At 46.1% G+C, this 21,352-nt stretch overlaps 1 protein-coding gene across 1 annotated transcript in view; it reads right to left on the bottom strand.

The window, feature by feature from the left end:
- LOC124711497 (WSCD family member AAEL009094-like) overlaps nt 1-21,352 on the bottom strand; it is a 181,454-nt gene that overhangs the window by 61,029 nt on the left and 99,073 nt on the right. Inside the window, exons 2-5 of the mRNA XM_047241610.1 lie at nt 19,862-20,056; nt 16,232-16,241; nt 11,792-11,802; nt 5,813-5,975 (exon numbers count right to left, since the gene is read on the bottom strand). Coding sequence (XP_047097566.1) covers nt 5,813-5,975; nt 11,792-11,802; nt 16,232-16,241; nt 19,862-20,056 — 379 coding nt within the window. The remainder of the gene's footprint in view (nt 1-5,812; nt 5,976-11,791; nt 11,803-16,231; nt 16,242-19,861; nt 20,057-21,352) is intronic.

The raw sequence follows: 21,352 nt of genomic DNA, 5'->3' as shown, positions 1-21,352 counted from the left end.
ATTACACGCTTCGAAACTCTGAAGGTACCAGGAGTAATTATACGGAGCGGAAAGAAACCAGACTGCAGTCACAGTCCAAGGGCGTGAAAGGGAAGCAGTACTTGAGAAGGTACTGACAGAGAGGTGGGAGGGGGGGGGGGGATGTATAGCTTCTCCATGACGTTATTGAGTCTGTACGCTGAACAACTAGTGAGGTAAACAGATTAGGGAATTTGAAAACGAAATTAAAGTTCATGGAGAAGAAATAAATATCTTGCGGTTTGCTGATGACTTGTAATTCTGTCACACGGGGAAGGAGTGGCAAGCACCATACTCTGAGGACTGAGTACTCAGGCACAAATACGACCAACAAGACGTGAGAGTCCACAGGACGACAGCACGCACCACTGAATACTGGCCGCTTTTGACACACAAGTAACAACTCGGCCCAAGCAGTATCTGCACAGAACGATGCAGAAGTCCTTCATTAATGGGTGCGTGTCGACAATGCTGACCACCCACAGTCGTATTAAGTCGTCAAATGTACTCGCAAATTGCGAGGACGATGTTACATCAGCTCTGGGGTGTACTAAAGAGACACGAAAATCTGTACTGGACTGGGACTCGAACCCGGATTAGCCATTTGTCGCGAGAGGTCGTCTTAACCACTTCGGCTATTCGTGCATGCCTCACGCCTCGATCCAAACTTCTGTACATCATAGACTATCATCACTATGGGATGTAGACATAAAGTCATACGGAAATTCCGATCGATCCGCGAGGCGTGCACGGATAGCCGAAGTCGTTAAGCCGTCACGGTACAAATTTTCGTACCTCTATAGTACACCACAGAGCTGGTGTAATAGCGTATTCGCAGATTGGGAATATATTTCGCAAGCAACATTATCAAATAAAAACAAATTTTTAATATCTTACGTTTTTAAATCATATATCTTAACAGGAAAAACTAGGATCATGGTATTTCGAGAGAATGCTTCTCTTCAATCAAAACTCAGTACCTGTTCTGTGTACAGCAGGTTTCATATTGCAGGTACCTGAGGTCTAATACCACGTACCGGTATGGCCGACACATTTAAGATAATATATGAAGATGGTATCTGTTCTTTCAGACATGTCCGAAAGAACAGGTACCATCTTCATATAGATAAGGGTTACCGTCGATTGACGTTCTTCAGTGTGGATGCACTAACATTGCTCAAACTCTTACGGGAATCGGTAGATTATCTGCCGCGAATAATGAGTATAGTGGGCAGGGGCACTACGAATGTATTGTGTGGACAGTAAGTAGGAAGTGTGGGTCTCACGGGGAGCGTGCCCTGCAGTCGCATTAACCTCTGTGTCCTCGATGGCTCAGTCGGATAGAGCGTCTGCAATGTAAGCAGGAGGTCCCATGTTCGAGTCCCCGTCGGGGCACACATTTTCAACTGTCCCCGTTGATATTTATCAACGTTTGTAAGCAGCTAATGGTCTGGATTTCATTGTAATTTCATTTAAGATAATGTCACGAGCTTGTCCACAACACGTCACACAAATCGAAGGAGGGCTAGGAAAGTAATGCAGAACAGAAACGGAAACACACTCCTGCATAACAATGACTGTCAGAGGTGTGCTGTAAGGGAGCGGGACATGGGTGAGGTGGGTACCAGACCCCAACAGCGCGAATAAGATTCTGCGTGCAGTTAACGCTGCTCCAAGAAGATGAGGAGGAGGAGAAGAAAATGAATATGCTGAAATGACGATGTTGACTTTTTTACTTTATCACTTTTATCAAAATTTTTAGAAAGAACGAGTAAACTGATACTGTAGAGTAGTGTGTGTGTGTGTGTGTGTGTGTGTGTGTGTGTGTGTGTGTGTGTGTGTGTGTGTGTGCGTGTGTGTGCTGTTTAGAGAACTGTCATCTGTTTAGAGAATTGTCACCTGTTTATTTTAATGCTTGTAGGACTATTTATTATTTCCTATCATGCTGCAGCAGTCGTCAAGTCCCGAGCGTCAGCAACAACGTCGTCATCTATCAGACGCTGACACTCGCATGGTCGGGTACCCGTGTAACGCTGTTTGGGACCGTTTTCGATCCACTGGCTGCAAGACGTTTCGCAGTTACGTCAGCTATCTTCGTAAACGTGCGAATGTGAGCCTGTGACAAACTAATTCCTCACGAGGTCGCAAGTTCAGTCTTTCGTAAGACTGATTTGAAAGTGTTGTGTTAGTAATTATGACAGGAAAAATATTAGTTGCTAATGACTCACCATGTGCATCAGGAGGGCGACAGAAAATGAGTGCCCGGGAGGTGCAGAGATCAATCTTTACTTCACAAAATGGATATTCAAGTAATGTTCCAAACAAACAATTAACTTGCACCGTAAATATCGAATGAAAAATGGCGAGCCAGAGTGACCACAAAGGTTCAGGGCATCAAGATCGAAGGCGAACTCGTCGGGAGTTACAAATCGAGCGAGACGCTCAGGTAGCTATCAAATGGTTCAAATGGCTCTGAGCACTATGGGACTCAACTGCTGTGGTCATAAGTCCCCTAGAACTTAGAACGACTTAAACCTAACTAACCTAAGGACATCACACACATCCATGCCCGAGGCAGGATTCGAACCTGCGACCGTAGCGGTCGTGCTGTTCCAGACTGTAGCGCCTTTAACCGCTCGGCCCACCCGCCGGCAGGTAGCTATCCACTCTTCAACAATGCAAATTTCCGCCCCTGGTAACTAAGCGATTAGCGCTTAGGAATGTCATATTTAACGGCCCGGGTTCCATTCCCGGCTGGGTCGGAAATTTTCTCCGCTCAGGGACTGGGTGTTGTATTGTCCTAATCATCATTATGTCATCCCCAGCGACGCGCAAGTCGCCGAAATGACGTCAACTCGAAAGACTTGCACCAGGTGAACGGTCTACCCGACGAGGCCCTAACCATACGGCATTTCCAACAATTCAAATGAAATCATATTGATGTAACGGAGTGATGAGAACTAACTGGATGTGATGGAATGCAACCGAATGCGAAACATTCTGTCGTGGACCTTACCGTGAAACTGGCTATCTTTTAAGGTGTAGTTTCAGATAAAGCGATAATATGTTTTATAGGCACGTAAAAAATTAAACAACCAGAGGCTAAATTCGTTGAGTGGTTCCAGATGGTATGGCTACGATATCACGCACTCTTCACGAGGGATTGTTTGCTCTAAATGGGTATGATTTTTATACACAGACCATGACCCAAGAAAAAGGCAAGTTATTTTGACCAGCTATTCGCCAAAAGCGGTGCTCATACCGTAGTTGTAGTTCCCTTACGCCCATTTTCCCTGCCTTTCTTGCTGCGACGTAAATATGCCCTACTACCCTTGCAAGATCACGCCTCCACGGAAGAATCGCAGGGGGGGGCAAAGCACCCCCTAACTTCTCGCTGCACAATAACTTTTCAGCCAATTTACGATGCAGATTAACGGTTGACATAATTGTGTACGAATGCGTTACGGCATTGTTGTTAGTTGATCTTGATGCAACTCTCTTGGTACCTCTAATTTCCAGGGTTTCTTTGATATGTATTTTCTCTTAAAATCCTGATTGGTCGGAGTTGCAAACAAATACCTTACTGAACGGTGGAATAAGTTTGTTTACCTCTGCTACAAATTTTTGGGGCCGATTCTGCACTTTGCTGTGCATCGCCAGCTTGACGCATTGTCTGAAAACTGCGTTAGCTTAGGTCTTCGAATTCTGTAGCACTGTTTCAAGATAGGCAACCATCCACTGCTTACCTTGAAATCACTGTAATCTACGTCTCGCGCAGTTTGATACGTCTAACATGGCAGGTGACAATCATGCACGTATCGTCATCATTGTAGTGCTGATGTACATTGCCCGCACAGCCGAGCGCACACATTCCACTGTCTCACCGTGCACAAACGCTAACATTTCATATGCCACTTCTTTCCCTCTGCGAAATTCTTTGGGATCGTTTCTGACGAAATCTCAACTTCGGCAGCTGTTTATCGTTGCCATTGCTCTGCTTTGTGTCAACACCACTAGCACTGTAACCCTGCTGTGAGTCATTCGTCCACTAAGCAGCTCAACTACGCTACGTAGCCTCATGATGTGCTCACCATTGGATGTCTCCACTCGCGCCCTTGGTTGCCATTAGCAGCCAATGTTGTGGTTGCATGGCGGACGATATGTGGGGCGTCGAGTGTCGGAAACATCAACGGCATTTAGCGAGCTCGCACTCAAGGGGTTCGTTGTCATTGACGGTGGAGACGTTCGGCCCTTTGTCGTCGATTGGGGACACGTGTCCCCTTCGTTCGAGGGTTTTTCACATGGTAGTCATATGAACCTTGTAATGGTACTTGAATTACGTAACCATTGCGGCACCTCACCTCAACCTCTCGATACCAGCAATATTCTACTGTGTTTCTGTAAAATAATTAACATATTTCTGTGACAACATTCAGATTTCATTTCATTAATGTAGAGGTACTTTGATACATCGATATGTTTATATTGCAATGATATTATTCTTATGTGAATTCTTTCTTTTGTCACTATGGTCTTTGACGTACTTGTAACTCTGATTTTTGGGCGCGTAAGCGGTCATTAGAGTCAAGTTTTGGTCGTCATGTTGAAAGGACGCAAACTGTAGTCAGTTTATGAAATGTGAACTTTAACAGTGAGGAAGATATTTTCAAGTATGTTTTATATTGCGAAGTGATGTTGCAACAAAAGTAACAAAAAAGAAGTGTAACTTAAATTCGGAGTGCTGATTACTTTTTTACATCACCATTGTCCTAACTTGCAAAAGTTTAATCTTCAAGAATGGTTTATGAAACACATCTACAATGCTTCTGAATATCGCAGAATAACACCTAGGCCTCTTTGCATCCGAGCTAGGAATCATCACTACCTAGATTTTCGACGATTGACCCATGAGTTCACAACGAGACCAGCGTGGGAAATACGAAAAGATGAGTACCTAGTTTGCCGGCCGGTGTGGCCGTGCGGTTAAAGGCGCTTCAGTCTGGAACCGCGTGACCGCTACGGTCGCAGGTTCGAATCCTGCCTCGGGCATGGATGTGTGTGATGTCCTTAGGTTAGTTAGGTTTAAGTAGTTCAAAGTTCTAGGCGACTGATGACCACAGATGTTGAGTCCCATAGTGCTCAGAGCCATTTGAACCATTTCTTGAGTACCTAGTTTATCCATTATTTCATGAAATGACTTTATTAACTGTGCTCTACTGACACCTGCCACATAATATAACTTTGTTGCAATATTTAGCAGCGTGAGCAACACTACAATCATAATTAATTTTTGACCTTTGTTGTGGTAGGGTTGTTAGAACTTCCACTTAACTGTTCTTTCTATTTTTTTTATTTATGTGTTGTTCACATACCCTCAGACTGCACTGCAGCCTTTGAGGAAAACAATAATACATTTAAAACAATAATACACTTACAAATACATTAGAAGGAACAAAAACGACTGGCTGAAGCTTGGTGAGATACTTGTAATGTGTGTAATCTCGAATACCACGGGCGTGTTGGTTCTAAGAGCTCCTGGAAACATTTTCTAATAAGACACTGTGATGCAGCTGTGATAGGAGAGCAACTAATATGCGGGGAAGATACTGTATTGTGGAGGGTAAGAGACTGTATCACGATGGTAGAGTTGCAGTTATGCGGGGAAGGGAGTGTCTGCAGCCGTTATTTGGAGTGGAAGAGGTAGGGTGGGTAGAACTCTGGAATGATTTGTAGGCCTCGGAGGAGAAGGCAGTCGACATTACGGAGTGCGTGAAGGTGGCTGCCCTGCGCTCACCTGTGGCCTGCTGCAGCAGGTAACGAAGCCAGGTGTTGCCGCTGCCGGGGAACGACACGAGCGCCACGACGGGCCCCGGGGGGCTGAGGAAGTGCAGGGGGCGGCACCAGTGGAGGCGGCTGCGCGCCCGCCGCCCCGCGCCGCCCACGCCGCCGCCCCCGGCCTGCCCCCTGGCGGCCGCCCCCACGCCCGCCGGCATCTCGATGCTGCCCAGGTGCCGCCCGCCGACGCCTCCTCGCAGGCTGTGTGCGAACCCCTGCAAAAGACGGCGCGGCTACATGTCGAGCACGGCGTCTGCCGGGGGGCGTCACAGTTGCGCACGTGCAGTTCACTAGGCGGTACTCCCAGCAGTGCATCCTCCAAATACACACTTGCAATTATGATAGACATCTCATGTGCCTTCGACGACCTCTGGTGGCCGGCCTTGTTCAAGAGGCTCAGACACCTGCAGGTACCGGAGTCTCTGTATAATAGTTTCATGGACTATTGCAGAGACAGAACGGTCGTTTGGCAAATGGACATCCAGAAAGTGACTAAACGAATTACAAAAGGCTGTCCACAAGGGTCGATCTGCGGCCCCATCTTTTGGGACATAGTTATAGAACCGCTCCTTACAGTTACTAGAGGAGCACATCTTGACAGATGGAGTTGTCGCTTATGCTGATGATCTACTCGTCGTAGTTTCAGCAAACAACCGTGCCCAGCTAGAAGAAAGAGCCAATGGAACACTTCGGACAGTAACCCAATGGTACGCAGATAATAAATGAAAGATAGCAGGAAACAAAACAACTTATACATTGCTAAAGGGTATCCCGCGCAGGAACCCAATAGTCAAAATCGGGGACACAAACATAAAAAGACTAGCAGTCACACGCTATCTAGGAGTATACATTGATGAACGACTGAACTTCCACGAACACATGCGTATATCCACACATAAAGCAGAAAAGATACTAAACAAACTGGCTAGGCCAAATTCGGAACAATTCAGACTACCCCTGTCAGTGACACGAACATACCATTGCGCTCTCTTCGAGTCAGTACTATGCTTTGCTGCCAGTACGTGGGCCCACAGGTTAAATCTCTCAACCAACAGAACCATTGTACGTCGAGGGCAAAGAAGTGTTCTACTTCCACTAACAGGGGCATTCAACACAACATCAAATGACGTACTATGTGTCGTCATGGGAATCTTCCCCATAGATATCACCATCAGGTACCGCGCAGCAATGTATTGGCTTAGGATGGGGAGAATAGACCAGGTTCGGCAGATCACTGGTGTACCGATTGAGACAACACGCCAACTCAGAGCGTGGCGAGTGGATACCTGACAGAGCGAGTGGGCCAACAGCGATAAGGGCAGCCGTGTATACAACTTCTTCCCTGACATCCGGGAAAGACTAAAACTAAAACATATCGATCCCAGCCGCGGTATGGTACATTTCATCACAGGACATGGCCCTTATCCCACGCACCTGTACCGCGTGAGTCTGCAGCAGACTAATAGATGCACATGCGGGGAAGAAGGTTGCCCTAAACATACTGTCTTCTTCTGCGGACAACGCACGAACGCAAGACACACAGTACACACAAATCGCCTGAACACACAGAACGAACTACACGCCATAATACGCGACCCGGAAAGGTGGACTGAACTCAACAAACTAACTGACGAAATCTCGAAGATCCAACAAATAGAATACGTGCGCAACAGACCCTACCGAAGGCAAGTCGGTCCAAACAGACATCACGATGCCCAGGATGACACAGATATGATTAGCACCACGAGTGATGAAGAAGAAACAGATACAGACCAGGGCACCAACACAGATATTGAAGCGTCCAGCGCGGATGATCCATAGTGTCAACCAAGTCCACTTCAAAGAACAGTCTGGAACAACAGACAAGAGGTGCACAAGTCACACACAATCCTAAAACCAGATTCCACCTTATATGTAAATAGTTAACAGTACGTCCATGTCTAGTAAGAGATTAAAGCTAGGTACAACTTCAAGGGACCTACGCCTTCCGTTAAGAGGCAGCGCACAGTCTGGATGGAAGGATCTTAATTGTGGTTCCTCTCTTTTGAGCCCAACCCGACGGATACCTATAGTAGATCGGGGAAAACCACAGTCCAGGTTGTGCTGTCGGCGGGGCCGTGAGGTGCTTGCGCCTGATGTACTCTACTAGGAGCCCTGTAGGCTCAACACAAACCGTTAGTGTCATTACCTTTATTACTATTACCACAAAAACCCTTTCATTAGCGACTTTGGGCCAAGCACAAAATCAGTTACCTCTCTATTGTATATCGTAAATAGTTTAGCACGCTGGACATGGAGGTCTTAGTTTCTAGCTTTAACGTACCCTAATCTCTTCTAGTTAAGTTAGTTTTTAGGATGGTAGATGTTAAAGGCATGGTGAGCGATGGCCAGCGTCTTGAGGGTCATTCCAAGACCCGGGCCGCCGCCCACAACCAGGTGACGGGCAATATTATACCTACCTCTTCTCTATTCAATTCTCTTCCTTCCTTCATGCTAAATATTTAATTTAGTTTTGTTTATTAATATCTCACTTGATTTTGTATTAGTTATAAGTTTTTGTAATGCTGCACCAAAAAAAAAAGATATGAAATGGACGTAAACAAATTGAGCCCGCCTCCACGTGGCTGGACACGGGCAACGGTGTGGGTGGGGACGGGAGCCGGTGTGGTGTCACTCTCAGTCACTGCGGACCCCGGACCCAGTCACAGCGGCCGAGTTCCAACATAAGACCCGCCATAAGAGATTAGACGGTGGGTCAAAAAAAATAAGCAGCTGGTGAAAAAAAAGTACCGTCACCGCACGTAATGCTGTACCAGCTAGTGGATCTTCCGTCGAGCGAAAATTCCTACGCGGTACAGCGACATACTTACGGACTTCATTCAGACAGTAACTCACACGTGTCGCCCCACGCTGTGACCACTGCGCAACAAGAGGTCCGCATTGTCAGAGGAGACAACATCTTCTGGGTTTCCCGCGGACACAGTTCCGCTGCGGTTCGGATAACAGGGGCGTCACGGAGTGAGAAAGGAACGGCCCGGCAACTGGAGGCGTAAACGTACTCCAGACGTGAAGCAGGCGGTACAGTACGAATGTTGGGGGCGAAACGCCTGGAGTGGACACAGATTCTGGCAGTACATGAGCAAATGCCAATGCCGCCTGCAGCTGTAGTTGAATGGCGCCAACAGTCTGGACAAGTCCACACAGGCGAGGGTGGTGTTAATCGGCCAGACAGCAGCTCTCGAGCGACTCCGTGGCCAGGAGCTCGATTCCTGTCGTCGAGGAACTGGACGACTGGTAGAACGCACCAGCCGTTGCTCACGGAGACTCGGTGACGATTTTGAAAAATTCTGTAATGTATCTGCATTACTTTGAAGTGTAGCGCGGCAATAAGAAAAAAAGTTACTTGGCCTGCCGTAATAACGTGTAACTTTATGTGCCAAATACCGTAACTAAAGCAGGAAACACCTTTAGTGACTTTACAGTATGCTGTAGTATACAGAGACATTGCAGCATTAGAAAATTTGTCGCGAAATGCAGGAAGATCAGCAGCGGATAGGCACTTGGTGCATGAAGTGGCAACTGACCCTTAACATAGACAAATGTAATGTATTGCGAATACATAGAAAGAAGGATCCTTTATTGTATGATTATATGATAGCGGAACAAACACTGGTAGCAGTTACTTCTGTAAAATATCTGGGAGTATGCGTACGGAACGATTTGAAGTGGAGTGATCATATAAAATTAATTATTGGTAAGGCGGGTGCCAGATTGAGATTCATTGGGAGAGTCCTCAGAAAATGTAGTCCATCAACATAATAGGTGGCTTACAAAACACTCTTTCGACCTATACTTGAGTATTGCTCATCAGTGTGGGATCCGTACCAGGTCGGGTTGACAGAGGAGATGGCGAAGACCCAAAGAAGAGCGGCGCGTTTCGTCACAGGGTTATTTGGTAACCGTGATAGCGTTACGGAGATGTTTAACAAACTCAAGTGGCAGACTCTGCAAGAGAGGCGCTCTGCATCGCGGTGTAGCTTGCTGTCCAGGTTTCGAGAGGGTGCGTTTCTGGATGAGGTGTCGAATATATTGCTTCCCCCTACTTATACCTCCCGAGGAGATCACGAATGTAAAATTAGAGAGATTCGAGCGCGCACGGAGGTTTTCCGGCAGTCGTTCTTCCCGCGAACCATACGCGACTGGAACAGAAAAGGGAGGTAATGACACCGTTGGGTGGCTTGCGGAGTATAAATGTAGGTGTAGATGTACCTCTTACGAAGACCAACGTAAAATTGCTGTTACTGCCTCCGCTACCGTTGCTTGACGCCTACAGAGCCGACATGCCAAGCGAAGAATGGAGCAAGCTGATGCAAAATTCAACGGTGTTGTTTCGGGTTGTAGTTTCCATTTTTCTGCATTTTTCTGCACAATATTTTGACGACTGAGCCAGCTGTCTCCAACAGATGGAGAGAGTTTTGCTGTTACACGTACTCACTGCCAGAACTACAACCACTGTTGGAGAAACGGAACGAACGACGCGGGAGATCACCCGAAACGACGCCATTAATCTTCCATCACGGAAGAAAACCTGGGAGATCATCGGAGAAAAGTTGATGGTTGAAGTTGTCACTGAATGGCTGTAATACTGCAGTATTACAAGGCAGTTGTTTGTAGAGTTCATGTACCACCACACTTGATATCACTGATGACACGTCTACACTAAAATCACTTTGTAGCTGTGAAGACACGTGCTGGAACTCTGACTTGCCCAAAGGCATCAGACAGTGTTGTATCCGATCCCCCCAACTGAACGACATCTATACCAAACATTTCATTAGAAAATCTTTCGATGGTTGGACGTAAGGTGTCGCAAACTGTGGAATAAATACCGTCTACGTCGACACCAGCAGTGAAGATGAACTTGCTGGTTTGCTAAAAAACCTAAAGAACGTTACTGCATTACACATCAATCTCAGCAAGTGCAGACTCGTGACAACTGATCGAGGAGCACAGGTACAACTGACAGGTACTACTCACAGGTGGATTAAAGGAAGTGAATGTTTGCACTCTTTCATCTATCCCGGTTCAGCCGTCTGCGACTCGGGAGTTTGTGGAGACGAGATATGAAGACGGCGACTAGTTATTTGGCAGCTCACCAAGGTCTCACGGGGCAGAGTGGTAACGAACTGCCCAGAGATCGGGCTTCTTTGCGAAATGTGGACCCTCAAGGCCAGCGACAAGCAGCGTATTGACCTATTTGAGGTTTGGTCCTCGCGGAGGGTGCTCCGCACAAAATGGCCCGAAAGAAGAACTAACGTGTTACTTACAGAGCAACTCAGTATCTCATTCCTTCTTGCGTCAACTAAAAATTTCTACACTTCCTTGCCCGTGTTGTGAATAGAGATTGAGAAAAGCTAGAAAAAATAATCGTGGAGGCAAAGATCGAGTGGATGAGACCGAGGGGGAAATCAGTGAGCAGGTGGATGGATCAAACAATCGAGAAGATCTCCAGTCTGTCTCTTCAGCACGCCCTAAGAAACGTTGGTAACGGCCGAGGATGGAGACGCTTGCTTCGTGCGGGTCACAACACTCAGCAGTGTGTGAAGATGATTATGACACTACGTATGCGTTAAGTACGTTTATATTGTGTGTCTCAGGGGGTAAGTGTTAAAGTGCCAGGGTGCAAATCCAGAGGTCTCCGGTTTGATCCCTGGCCAGTCCTAGGATTTTTATCTGTCACTTACTTCCCGCACCCGGGTTCCCGGGTTCGATTCCCGGCGGGGTTAGGGATTTTCTCTGCCTTGTGATGACTGGGTGTTGTGTGATGTCCTTAGGCTAGTTAGGTTTATGTTGTTCTAACTTCTAGGGGCCTGATGACCATAGATGATAAGTCCCATAGTGCTCAGAGCCATTTGAACCATTTTATATGCCACTTAACATGTCTTTCACCTGTGACAAAGTTCGTTGCTGCGAAAAATCCCGAGCTGATTTGTACTTCCGCCTATAACTGGCTGAGTAAGTCAGCTCAAATTTCGGAGGGATAAAACGACAAAGGAGTTATGCAAATTGGTCACAAATTTATATTCGTACATGTAGTGGCGGAAAATTGAAAATTGTAAGCTTTTGCGGCCGATAGATGAATGCATGACGCTGCAGCGCAGTTTCACTGTGTACGCGGAAAGGATAGTAAACATGTTGATACCAGGGCATAGAGTCTTTGTGAATTTGATTTCTTTTGCTCAGCTGAACAGTAATTATGCCTCGCAGACAGGCACGTGAACAATATACAGGGTGAGTCACCTAACGTTACCGCTGGATATATTTCGTAAACCACATCAATTACTGACGAATCGATTCCACAGACCGAACGTGAGGAGAGGGGCTAGTGTAAAAATTGTTTAATACAAACCATACAAAAATGCACGGAAGTATGTTTTTTAACACAAACCTACGTTTTTTTAAGTGGAACCACGTTAGTTTTGTTAGCACATCTGAACATATAAACAAATACGTAATCAGTGCCGTTTGTTGCATTGTAAAATGTTAATTACATCCGGAGATATTGTAACCTAAAGTTGACGCTTGAAACCTCCGACGTTCAGTTGCGTGTTGTAACAAACACGGGCCACGGTCGGCGAGCAGCATCTGCAGGGACATGTTTACGATGACGACCGTGTTTACGAGTGTGGCTGTAGTGCACTGTTGTGGTTTGGTCTAGCTGTCGCAGTGTCCGCATGTAGCTCTTGCTGCTATTGTTATTCTGCATTCGTCTCCGCACGCAGACCAACTGTAGTACACCGTGTTACCAGACGTCTGTGATAGTGTAGTGTTGTAGGAACTGTGAACATGGTGTATTCGAAGTCTGAAAAGGCGGAGATGATACTCATCTATGGCGAGTGTCCACGAAATGCAGCTGAAGCCTGCAGGGTGTATGCAGAACGGTACCCGGACGGAGAGCATCCAACGTGCCGCACATTGCCAAACATCTACCGCCAACTGTATGCAACAGGTATGATCGTAGCACGGAAACGGGTCCGTAACAGGCCCGTCACAGGAGAAGCGGGTGCAGTTGGTGTGTTAGCTGCTGTTGCCACGAACCCACACATGAGTACACGGGACATTGCGAGAGCCGGTGGACTGAGTCAAAGTAGTGTCATGCGCATACTGCATCGTCACCGCTTTCACCCGTTTCATGTGTCGCTACATCAGCAATTACATGGTGATGACTTTAATCATCGAGTGCAATTCTGTCAATGGGCATTAACAGAGAATGCGTTGCAGTTCTACCTGTTTACCGATGAAGCGGGTTTCACAAACCACGGGGCAATGAATCTACGGAACATGCATTACTAGTCCGTGGACAATCCTCGCTGGCTCAGACAGGTAGAGCGACAGCGACCGTGGACTGTAAATATATGGTGCGGAATCAGTGGCGACCACTTGATTGGTCCTCACTTCATTGTAGGGGCCCAAACAACTGCAACGTACATCGCGTTTCTACATAATGATCTGCCAACGTTGCTCGAAAATGTCCCACTGGAAACGCGTCGACGTATGTGGTATGAGCATGATGGTGCACCAACACATTCCGCAATTAACACTAGGCTGATGAAATGGTTCAAATGGCTCTGAGCACTATGGGACTCAACTTCTCAGGTCATTAGTCCCCTAGAACTTAGAACTAGTTAAACCTAACTAACCTAAGGACATCACACACATCCATGCCCGAGGCAGGATTCGAACCTGCGACCGTAGCGGTCTCGCGGTTCCAGACTGCAGCGCCTAGAACCGCACGGCCACTTCGGCCGGCACTAGGCTGATCCTTGACAGTATGTTCGACGGGAGTTTCATCGGACGTGGAGGACGCATAAATTGGCCAGCCAGTTCTCCTGATCTTACACCTCTGGAATTCTTTCTGTGGGGTACGTTAAAGGAGAATGTTAAAGGAGAATGTGCCTACAACCCCAGAGGATATGAAACAACGTATTGTGGCAGCCTGCGGCGATATTACACCAGATGTACTGCGGCGTGTACGACATTCATTACGCCAGAGATTGAAATTGTGGGCAGCAAATGATGGCCACCACATTGAACATCTATTGGGCTGACATGTCGGAACACACACTATTCCACTCCGTAATTGAAAACGGAAATCACGTGTGTACGTGTAGCTCACATGTGTACATGTGCGTCAGTGAAAAAGACCAATAAAAAGGTGTTAGCATGTGGACATAATGTGCTGTTCCAGTCTCTTCTGTACCTAAGGTCCATCACCGTTCCCTTTGGATCCCTACGTAATTCGATGCTCTCCGATACACACGATCGAACAGGGAGGAGTGGTACTCAAGCGTCAACTTTAGGTTACAATGCAACAAACTGCACTGATTACGTATTTGTTTATATGTTCAGATGTGCTAACAAAAATAACGGGGTTCCATTTAAAAAAACGTAGGTTTGTGTTAAAAAACATACTTCCGTGCATTTTTTTATGGTGTGTATTAAACAATTACACTAGTCCCTCTCCTCACGTTCGGTCTGTGGATTCGGTTCGTCAGTATTTGATGTGGTTTACGAAATATATCCAGCGGTAATGTTAGGTGACTCACCCTGTATACAGACGTCAGCATTTGAGGGGGGTGTAGCTGCGCTCAAAGAAGCCGGGTGGAGTAGTCGGAGAATCGCTCGACATATGAATGGGAGCGACGCCGCTATCCAACGATGGCGGCAGGAACGGGAGAGTGGAGGCGGAACACAGCGTTCAAGAAGGAAGCGACGGACCCAGAGAGGCGGCAGAAGCTGGGGACCGGGCAGTGGTCAGAGAGGCGGCCGGGGCCCCGTGCCCACCACTGTCATCCATCCGACGGCCAGCTGGTGCTTCAGTGGCCCACAGGGAGGGCGCTGAGATCGCGGCGCCCGTTGTGCTTGCTACCACTCACCTCTGCACGCCAACTTGCCAGTGCTCAGTGGCGTGGGAAAGCTTCGGCCTGGAATCTCAGTGAATCACGGAGAACTCAGTCAAGAGCCTTATCCTAGTCACAACATATTCTCAGTGGGCATACCTGCAATTTACTAATTGCAGTATGTCACTTTTCAACGTAAATGTAGCTACGAAGGTCTACAGACAAAAACGAATTGCTAGGAAGGGCACAAACTTTTTATAAATTCAGTTATGCTTAATCACTTTAAATTATTCTCTGGTTTACTTCCAGCTTGCACCCGTAGTTATACGTTAATTTTGATGTTCGTGTACAACAGAATTTATAGATGCTTAATAAACACAGTAGCAAAGAGCACAAATCTGTTACATTGCTATAGATATTATTCAGTAAAGTGAACTGATGCTTCATTTGTCATGGACTGTAAGAAAAGATTATAATGAAACTGACTTAAAATGTTTCTAGAAATCTAAAAATCTCAAAGGAAGTGGTAGTTCATACTCATTGCCCTGATTTTGTTGAAATGGTCCACATACACAGTCAGCCCAATTCGTTCATTTGATTAATAAACAATGATTTTCTTTGTGTTGTTAATTATTAACAACCATTTCTGCTCAGTTATTACTTCCATTATACTCTCATACAGATAGGAAAAATTCTGCCTTTAACAATTGAATTTATTTGCGTATACCAAACATTTATTCATGCTAAGAATCTTCAGTATTGTATAATAAGAAGAAAATTATTTAATTATACATGTTTTAATATGAGAGTTATACTGCTTCTTGACAGCTCATTTGAATCTAGCTATTTCTATTTACAAATACACACATCAAAATAAGTTTTGCATCACCTCGGTTCCGAGCGCTCCGGAACCTCTACAGAAAATTGGAATAGAGATCAACATAAACATCATTTCCGCCCTTTTTATTGCTCATGAAAACTACACATTGCATGCTGTACCACCACACAGCGAGACCTTCAGAGGTGGTGGTCCAGAATGCTGTACACACCGGTACCTCTAATACCCAGTAGCACGTCCTCTTGCACTGATGCGTACCTGTATTCGTCGTGGCATCCACAAATTCATGAACCCACTGATTTTCCCACTTCTCAGCGGCGTTTCAGAGTAGTTGCTAGGTCACGTCGTCCATAAACAGCCCTTTTGAACATATCCCAGGCATTTCGATAGGGTTCATGTATGCAGAACATGCAGGCCACTCTAGTCGAGCGATGTCGTTATCCTCAAGGAAGTCATTGAGAAGATGTGCACGATTGGCGCGGGAATTATCGTCTATGAAGACGAATGCCTCATTGCTGACATGGTTGCACTATCGGTAGGAGGATGGCATTCACGTATCGTACAGCCGTTACGGCGCCTTTCATGACCACCAGCGGCGTACGTCCGCCGCACATAATGCCATCCCAAAACAGCGGGGAACCTCCACCTTGCTGCAATCGCTGGACAGTGTGTCTAAGGCGTTCAGCCTGACCGGGTTGCCACCCAACACGTCTCCAATGATTGTCTGGTTGAAGACATATGCGACACTTCTCAGTGAAGAATCCTGAGCGGCCTATTCGGCATGTTATTGGACCCATCTGTACCGCGCTTCATGGTGTCGTGGTTGCAAAGATGGACCACGCCATGGACGTCGGCAGTGAAGTTGCGCATCATGCAGCCTATTGTGCACAGTTTGAGTCGTAACACGACATCCTGTGGCTGCACGAAAATCATCATTCAACATGGTGGCGTTGCTGTCAGGCTTCCTCCGACCATAATCCGTAGGTAGCGGTCATCCACTGCAGTAGTAGCCCTTGGGCGGGGTCTGAGCGAGGCATGTCATTGACAGTTCCTGTCTCTCTGTATCACCTCCATGTCCGAACAAGATCGCTTTGATTCATTCCGAGACGCCAGGACACTTCACTTGTTGAGAGCCCTTCCTGGCGCAAAGTAATAATGAGGATGCGGTCGAACCGCAGTTTTGACCGTCTCCGAATGGTTGAACTACAGGCAACTTCCTTCCTGGTGGAATGACTGGAACTGGCCGGCTGTTGGACCCTCTCCGTCTAATAGGCGCTCCTCATTCATGGTTGCTTACACCTTTGGGCGGGTTTAGTGTCATCTGTGAACAGTCAAAAGGACTATGTCTGTGATACGATATCGACAGTCAACGTCTGTCTTCAGGAGTTCTGGGAACCGGGGTGATGCAAAACTTTTTTTGTGTGTTTATATGGTTGTGATAGGTACTTTCATTTTGTGTCCTGATCATATATACATTTGTTCTACATGTTTACATGTGCTAAATGCGGCCGGCCGAAGTGGCCGAGCGCTTCTACGCACTTCAGTCTGGAACCGCGCGACCGCTACGGTCCCAGGTTCGAATCCTGCCTCGGTCATGGATGTGTGTGATGTCCTTGCTTAGTTAGGTTTAAGTAGTTCTAAGTTCTAGGGGACTGATGACCTCTGATGTTAAGTCCCATAGTGCTCAGATCCATTGTGAACCATTTGCGTCCGCAGTTCGTGGTCGTGCGGCAGCGTTCTCGATTCCCACGCCCGGGTTCCCGGGTTCGATTCCCAGCGGGGTCAGTGATTTTCTCTGCCTCGTGACGACTGGGTGTTGTGTGATGTCCTTAGGTTAGTTAGGTTTAAGCAGTTCTAAGTTCTAGGGGACTGATGACCATAGATGTTAAGTCCCATAGTGCTCAGAGCCATTTGAACAATTTTTTTGAACCATTTGCTAAATGCAGATAGTACAGGTTTCTTCCAGTTGGTAGGTCACATTTAAACATTGCTTTGCACATAACTTGTAGTACAGCACACTGTACATGTTCTTTGTCAGACGTTTTAGGGCTGAGTGAGGGATCGTGGGGTCTGTAGAGGGTGAGAGTGGAGTGAGGCGTTGGGGTCCAGATGAAGAGAGAGGGTGACTGGTGGGGCACTGACTGTGTGTGTCTTTTTCTATGGTAAACTGTGAATTAGTTTAAATATTGTTCTTCTACTACCGCTCTTTTATCGATTGAGCATATTTTTCATTTTTATTTATGTATAGTGTTCTTCCTGTAGAGAGGCGATTCTCTTTCTTTTGTTTTGATATAAGACTGACGTAACTGTTTTGCTCCAAGTGCGTGGCGATTTTTTTTTTTTATTAAACGTTCAGCGTTTATGGAGTTGGTACATTCACATTTCAGCAGACTTCTATGTTTTTTGTACCTGCCGTTAAACATTTCTTGCAGTGATGCCAATATATTTAGCGTTGGTGGTAGTAAAAGTTAACTTATATATAACTCAACTGAGGCTCTTATATTCCTCTTCTGTCAAAGTATTTTTGTTTCTTTTGTATTGTGATATTTGTTTTGTGCTGTGTGGATTTAGTACAAAGAGAAAGACAAATGGATGAATGATCACAGCATAAAATGAGTGCAAGTAAAAAACACAAGTGACCTGCTTAGAGACCTCATATCCAAATTTGTATACTTAAATATTTTTCTGTGTGTTATAGACCACTGAAGATGACTAGCATGAACAGGCGAAACATATTTGGCACAAACAATTAAAATATTCAGTTGCAAAATAAGCACTGCGTCGTTTCTTTGTGATAAAGCATATTTTAATGAGAATCTTGTTCATTATAGAGATTAGCTCTACTGTTTTCTTGAATCTTTTCTGTCTGGCTTTTTGTGAAGTAGAAAAATTACAGCATCCTTAAGTTGCTCCTGTGTTACTTGTCCTGCACCCTGAATAAATACTATAGAACGCAGCATGTCATTCTCAATGGAGAGAAGTCTTCCGAAGTAAGAGTGACTTCAGGTGTGGCGCAGGGGAGTGTCGTAGGACCGTTGCTATTCACAATATACATAAATGACCTTGTGGGTGACATCGGAAGTTCACTGAGGCTTTTCGCGGATGGTGCTGTGGTATATCGAGAGGTTGTAACAATGGAAAATTGTACTCAAATGCAGGAGGATCTGCAGCGAATTGACGCATGGTGCAGGGAATGGCAATTGAATCTCAATGTAGACAAGTGTAATGTGCTGCGAATACATAGAAAGATACATCCCTTATCATTTAGTTACAAAATAGCAGGTCAGGAACTGGAAGCAGTTAATTCCATAAATTATCTGGGAGTAGGCATTAGGAGTAATTTCAAATGGAATGATCATATAAAGTTGATCGTCGGCAAAGCAAATGCCAGACTGAGATTCATTGGAAGAATCCTAAGAAAATGCAATCCGAAAACAAAGGAAGTAGGTCACAGTACACTTGTTCGCCCACTGCTTGAATACTGCTCAGCAGTGTGGGATCCGTACCAGATAGGGTTGATAGAAGAGATAGAGAAGATCCAACGGAGAGCAGCGCGCTTCGTTACAGGATCATTTAGTAATCGCGAAAGCGTTACGGAGATGATAGATATACTCCAGTGGAAGACTCTGCAGGAGAGACGCTCAGTAGCTCGGTACGGGCTTTTGTTAAAGTTTCGAGAACATACCTTCACCGAGGAGTCAAGCAGTATATTGCTCCCTCCTATGTATATCTCGCGAAGAGACCACGAGGATAAAATCAGAGAGATTAGAGCCCACACAGAAGCATACCGACAATCCTTCTTTCCACAAACAATACGAGACTGGAATAGAAGGGAGAACCGATAGAGGTACTGAAGGTACCCTCCGCCACACACCGTCAGGTGGCTTGCGGAGTATGGATGTAGATGTAGAAACACCTTCATTTGTTTAGACATTTGTTTAGTTACAAAACAGCATGTCGTGTAGTGAATATCTTACGTGCAATCTATGGACAACACACTCCTGTACGTTGAGAGATGTAGGCAGCGTTTGGGCGAGTAGTTTACCGAATTACAATCCCCACACCATTATCATGTAAGACTGTTGCCACTTATGGATTAGGATCGTCGTTTTAGAGCTGCTTGAGGGCAGCAACTACCTCGGCATTCGCCTGGAGAGATTCAGGGAATCCAGTAACAATGCAGAACAGAGAGTTCGCCCTCGGAGTTGCTGATAGTCTGAGAGTCTGAGATCCTACACCACGCAGAGTAATGGCGGCGGCATATACTCACGTTGGAGTAGTAGTGGGGGTCGATGGAGACGGAGGAGAGCAGCAGCACGCCGGCCAGGTAGACGCAGACGAGCGACAGCACGGCACACAGCCGGCCGCGCCGCAGGCGCAGCTTCTGCAGGGGGCCGCCGCCGCCGCCCCCGCCACCTCCTCCGCCGCCGCCGCCGCCGCAGGTGCTGCCATACCGGCCGAGCGCCTGCCGGGAGGAGGAGCCAATTAGCAGGCTGCGACACTCACTTGTTACTCACAGACGCGACGGAGGATCTCGCTGGAAAATTAGAGGGTTTACCAATATTCGGCGCGACAAGTGTAACGAAAATGTTTTTAGGTTTGTTTATAAATAAATCTTGTGCTAGTAGTCACGATTTTTTCTTTATTTCACTTTTCGCACGACGCGTTTCGGGAAATGATTCCCATTTTCAACAGCGGTATTTTTTTTTTTTTATTAAGCTATTTCTATTGATGTTATCAACGTATGAGAGTCTGCTTTATTTCGTTGACTTTTACTGCAATATATAAGAAACGCGCGATTTTTTAGTTGGGTATCGATTCTTTTGGTGAAGTTAGTGGCGAAATTTAGAAGAATTTGTACTTACAGTTTTCTAATGGCCACTAGCTTCACCAAAAGAATCGATACTCGACTAAAAAATTGCGAGTTTCTAATATATTGCACTAAAAGTCAACGAAATGAAGCAGACTCTCACACATTGGCAACATCAATAGAATGATGACTAACAAACCCTCAGCTGCCGACAGGTTTTGTCGATATACCTCGATGTGGACAGCTGAAAATGTGTGCCCCGACCGGAACTGGAATCCAGGATGTCCTGTTTACAATGCAGAAGCTCTATCCATCTGAGCCACCGAGGACACAGATGAATAGCGCGACTGCAGGGACTTATCCCTTGCACGCTTCTCGTGAGACCCACATTCCCAACTGTCCACAATTCTACATATGTAATGTACCTTATAGACATTTGCCCATCCAAGGTACATTACATATGTAGAATTGTGGACAGTTGGGAATGTGAGTCTTACGGGAAGCGTGCAAGGGATAAGTCCCTGCAGTCGCGCTATTCATCTGTGTCCTCCGTGGCTCAGATGGATAGAGCGTCCGCCATGTAAACAGGAGATCCCGGGTTCCAGTTCCGGTCGGGGCACACATTTTCAGCTGTCCACATCGATGTATATCAACAAAACCTGTCGGCAGCTGAGCGTTTCAGTTAGTCATCATTTATTTCAGGGAAAAGGTGCACGGTCATCAACAGTATCTGTTCTTTCGAGAACAGTTACTGTCCTCATATCAATAGAATTTTTTAATACGCAAAAAAGGCACTTGTAAATGTGAATCATTTCCACAAACGCGTCGTGCGAAAAGTAAAATAAAGAAAAAATCGTGACTAGTAGCAGAAGATTTATTTACAGACAGACCTACTGTTTCACAGTCGCAGGCTTTCAAAAACCATTTATAATGGATCAGATCAGCAATTTT

The sequence above is a fragment of the Schistocerca piceifrons genome, chromosome 8, assembly GCF_021461385.2.
Source record: "Schistocerca piceifrons isolate TAMUIC-IGC-003096 chromosome 8, iqSchPice1.1, whole genome shotgun sequence".
Classification (NCBI taxonomy): Eukaryota; Metazoa; Arthropoda; class Insecta; order Orthoptera; family Acrididae; genus Schistocerca; species Schistocerca piceifrons.
Note: the sequence above shows the minus strand (reverse complement) of the source record. Positions and strands in the feature narration are given on the sequence as shown.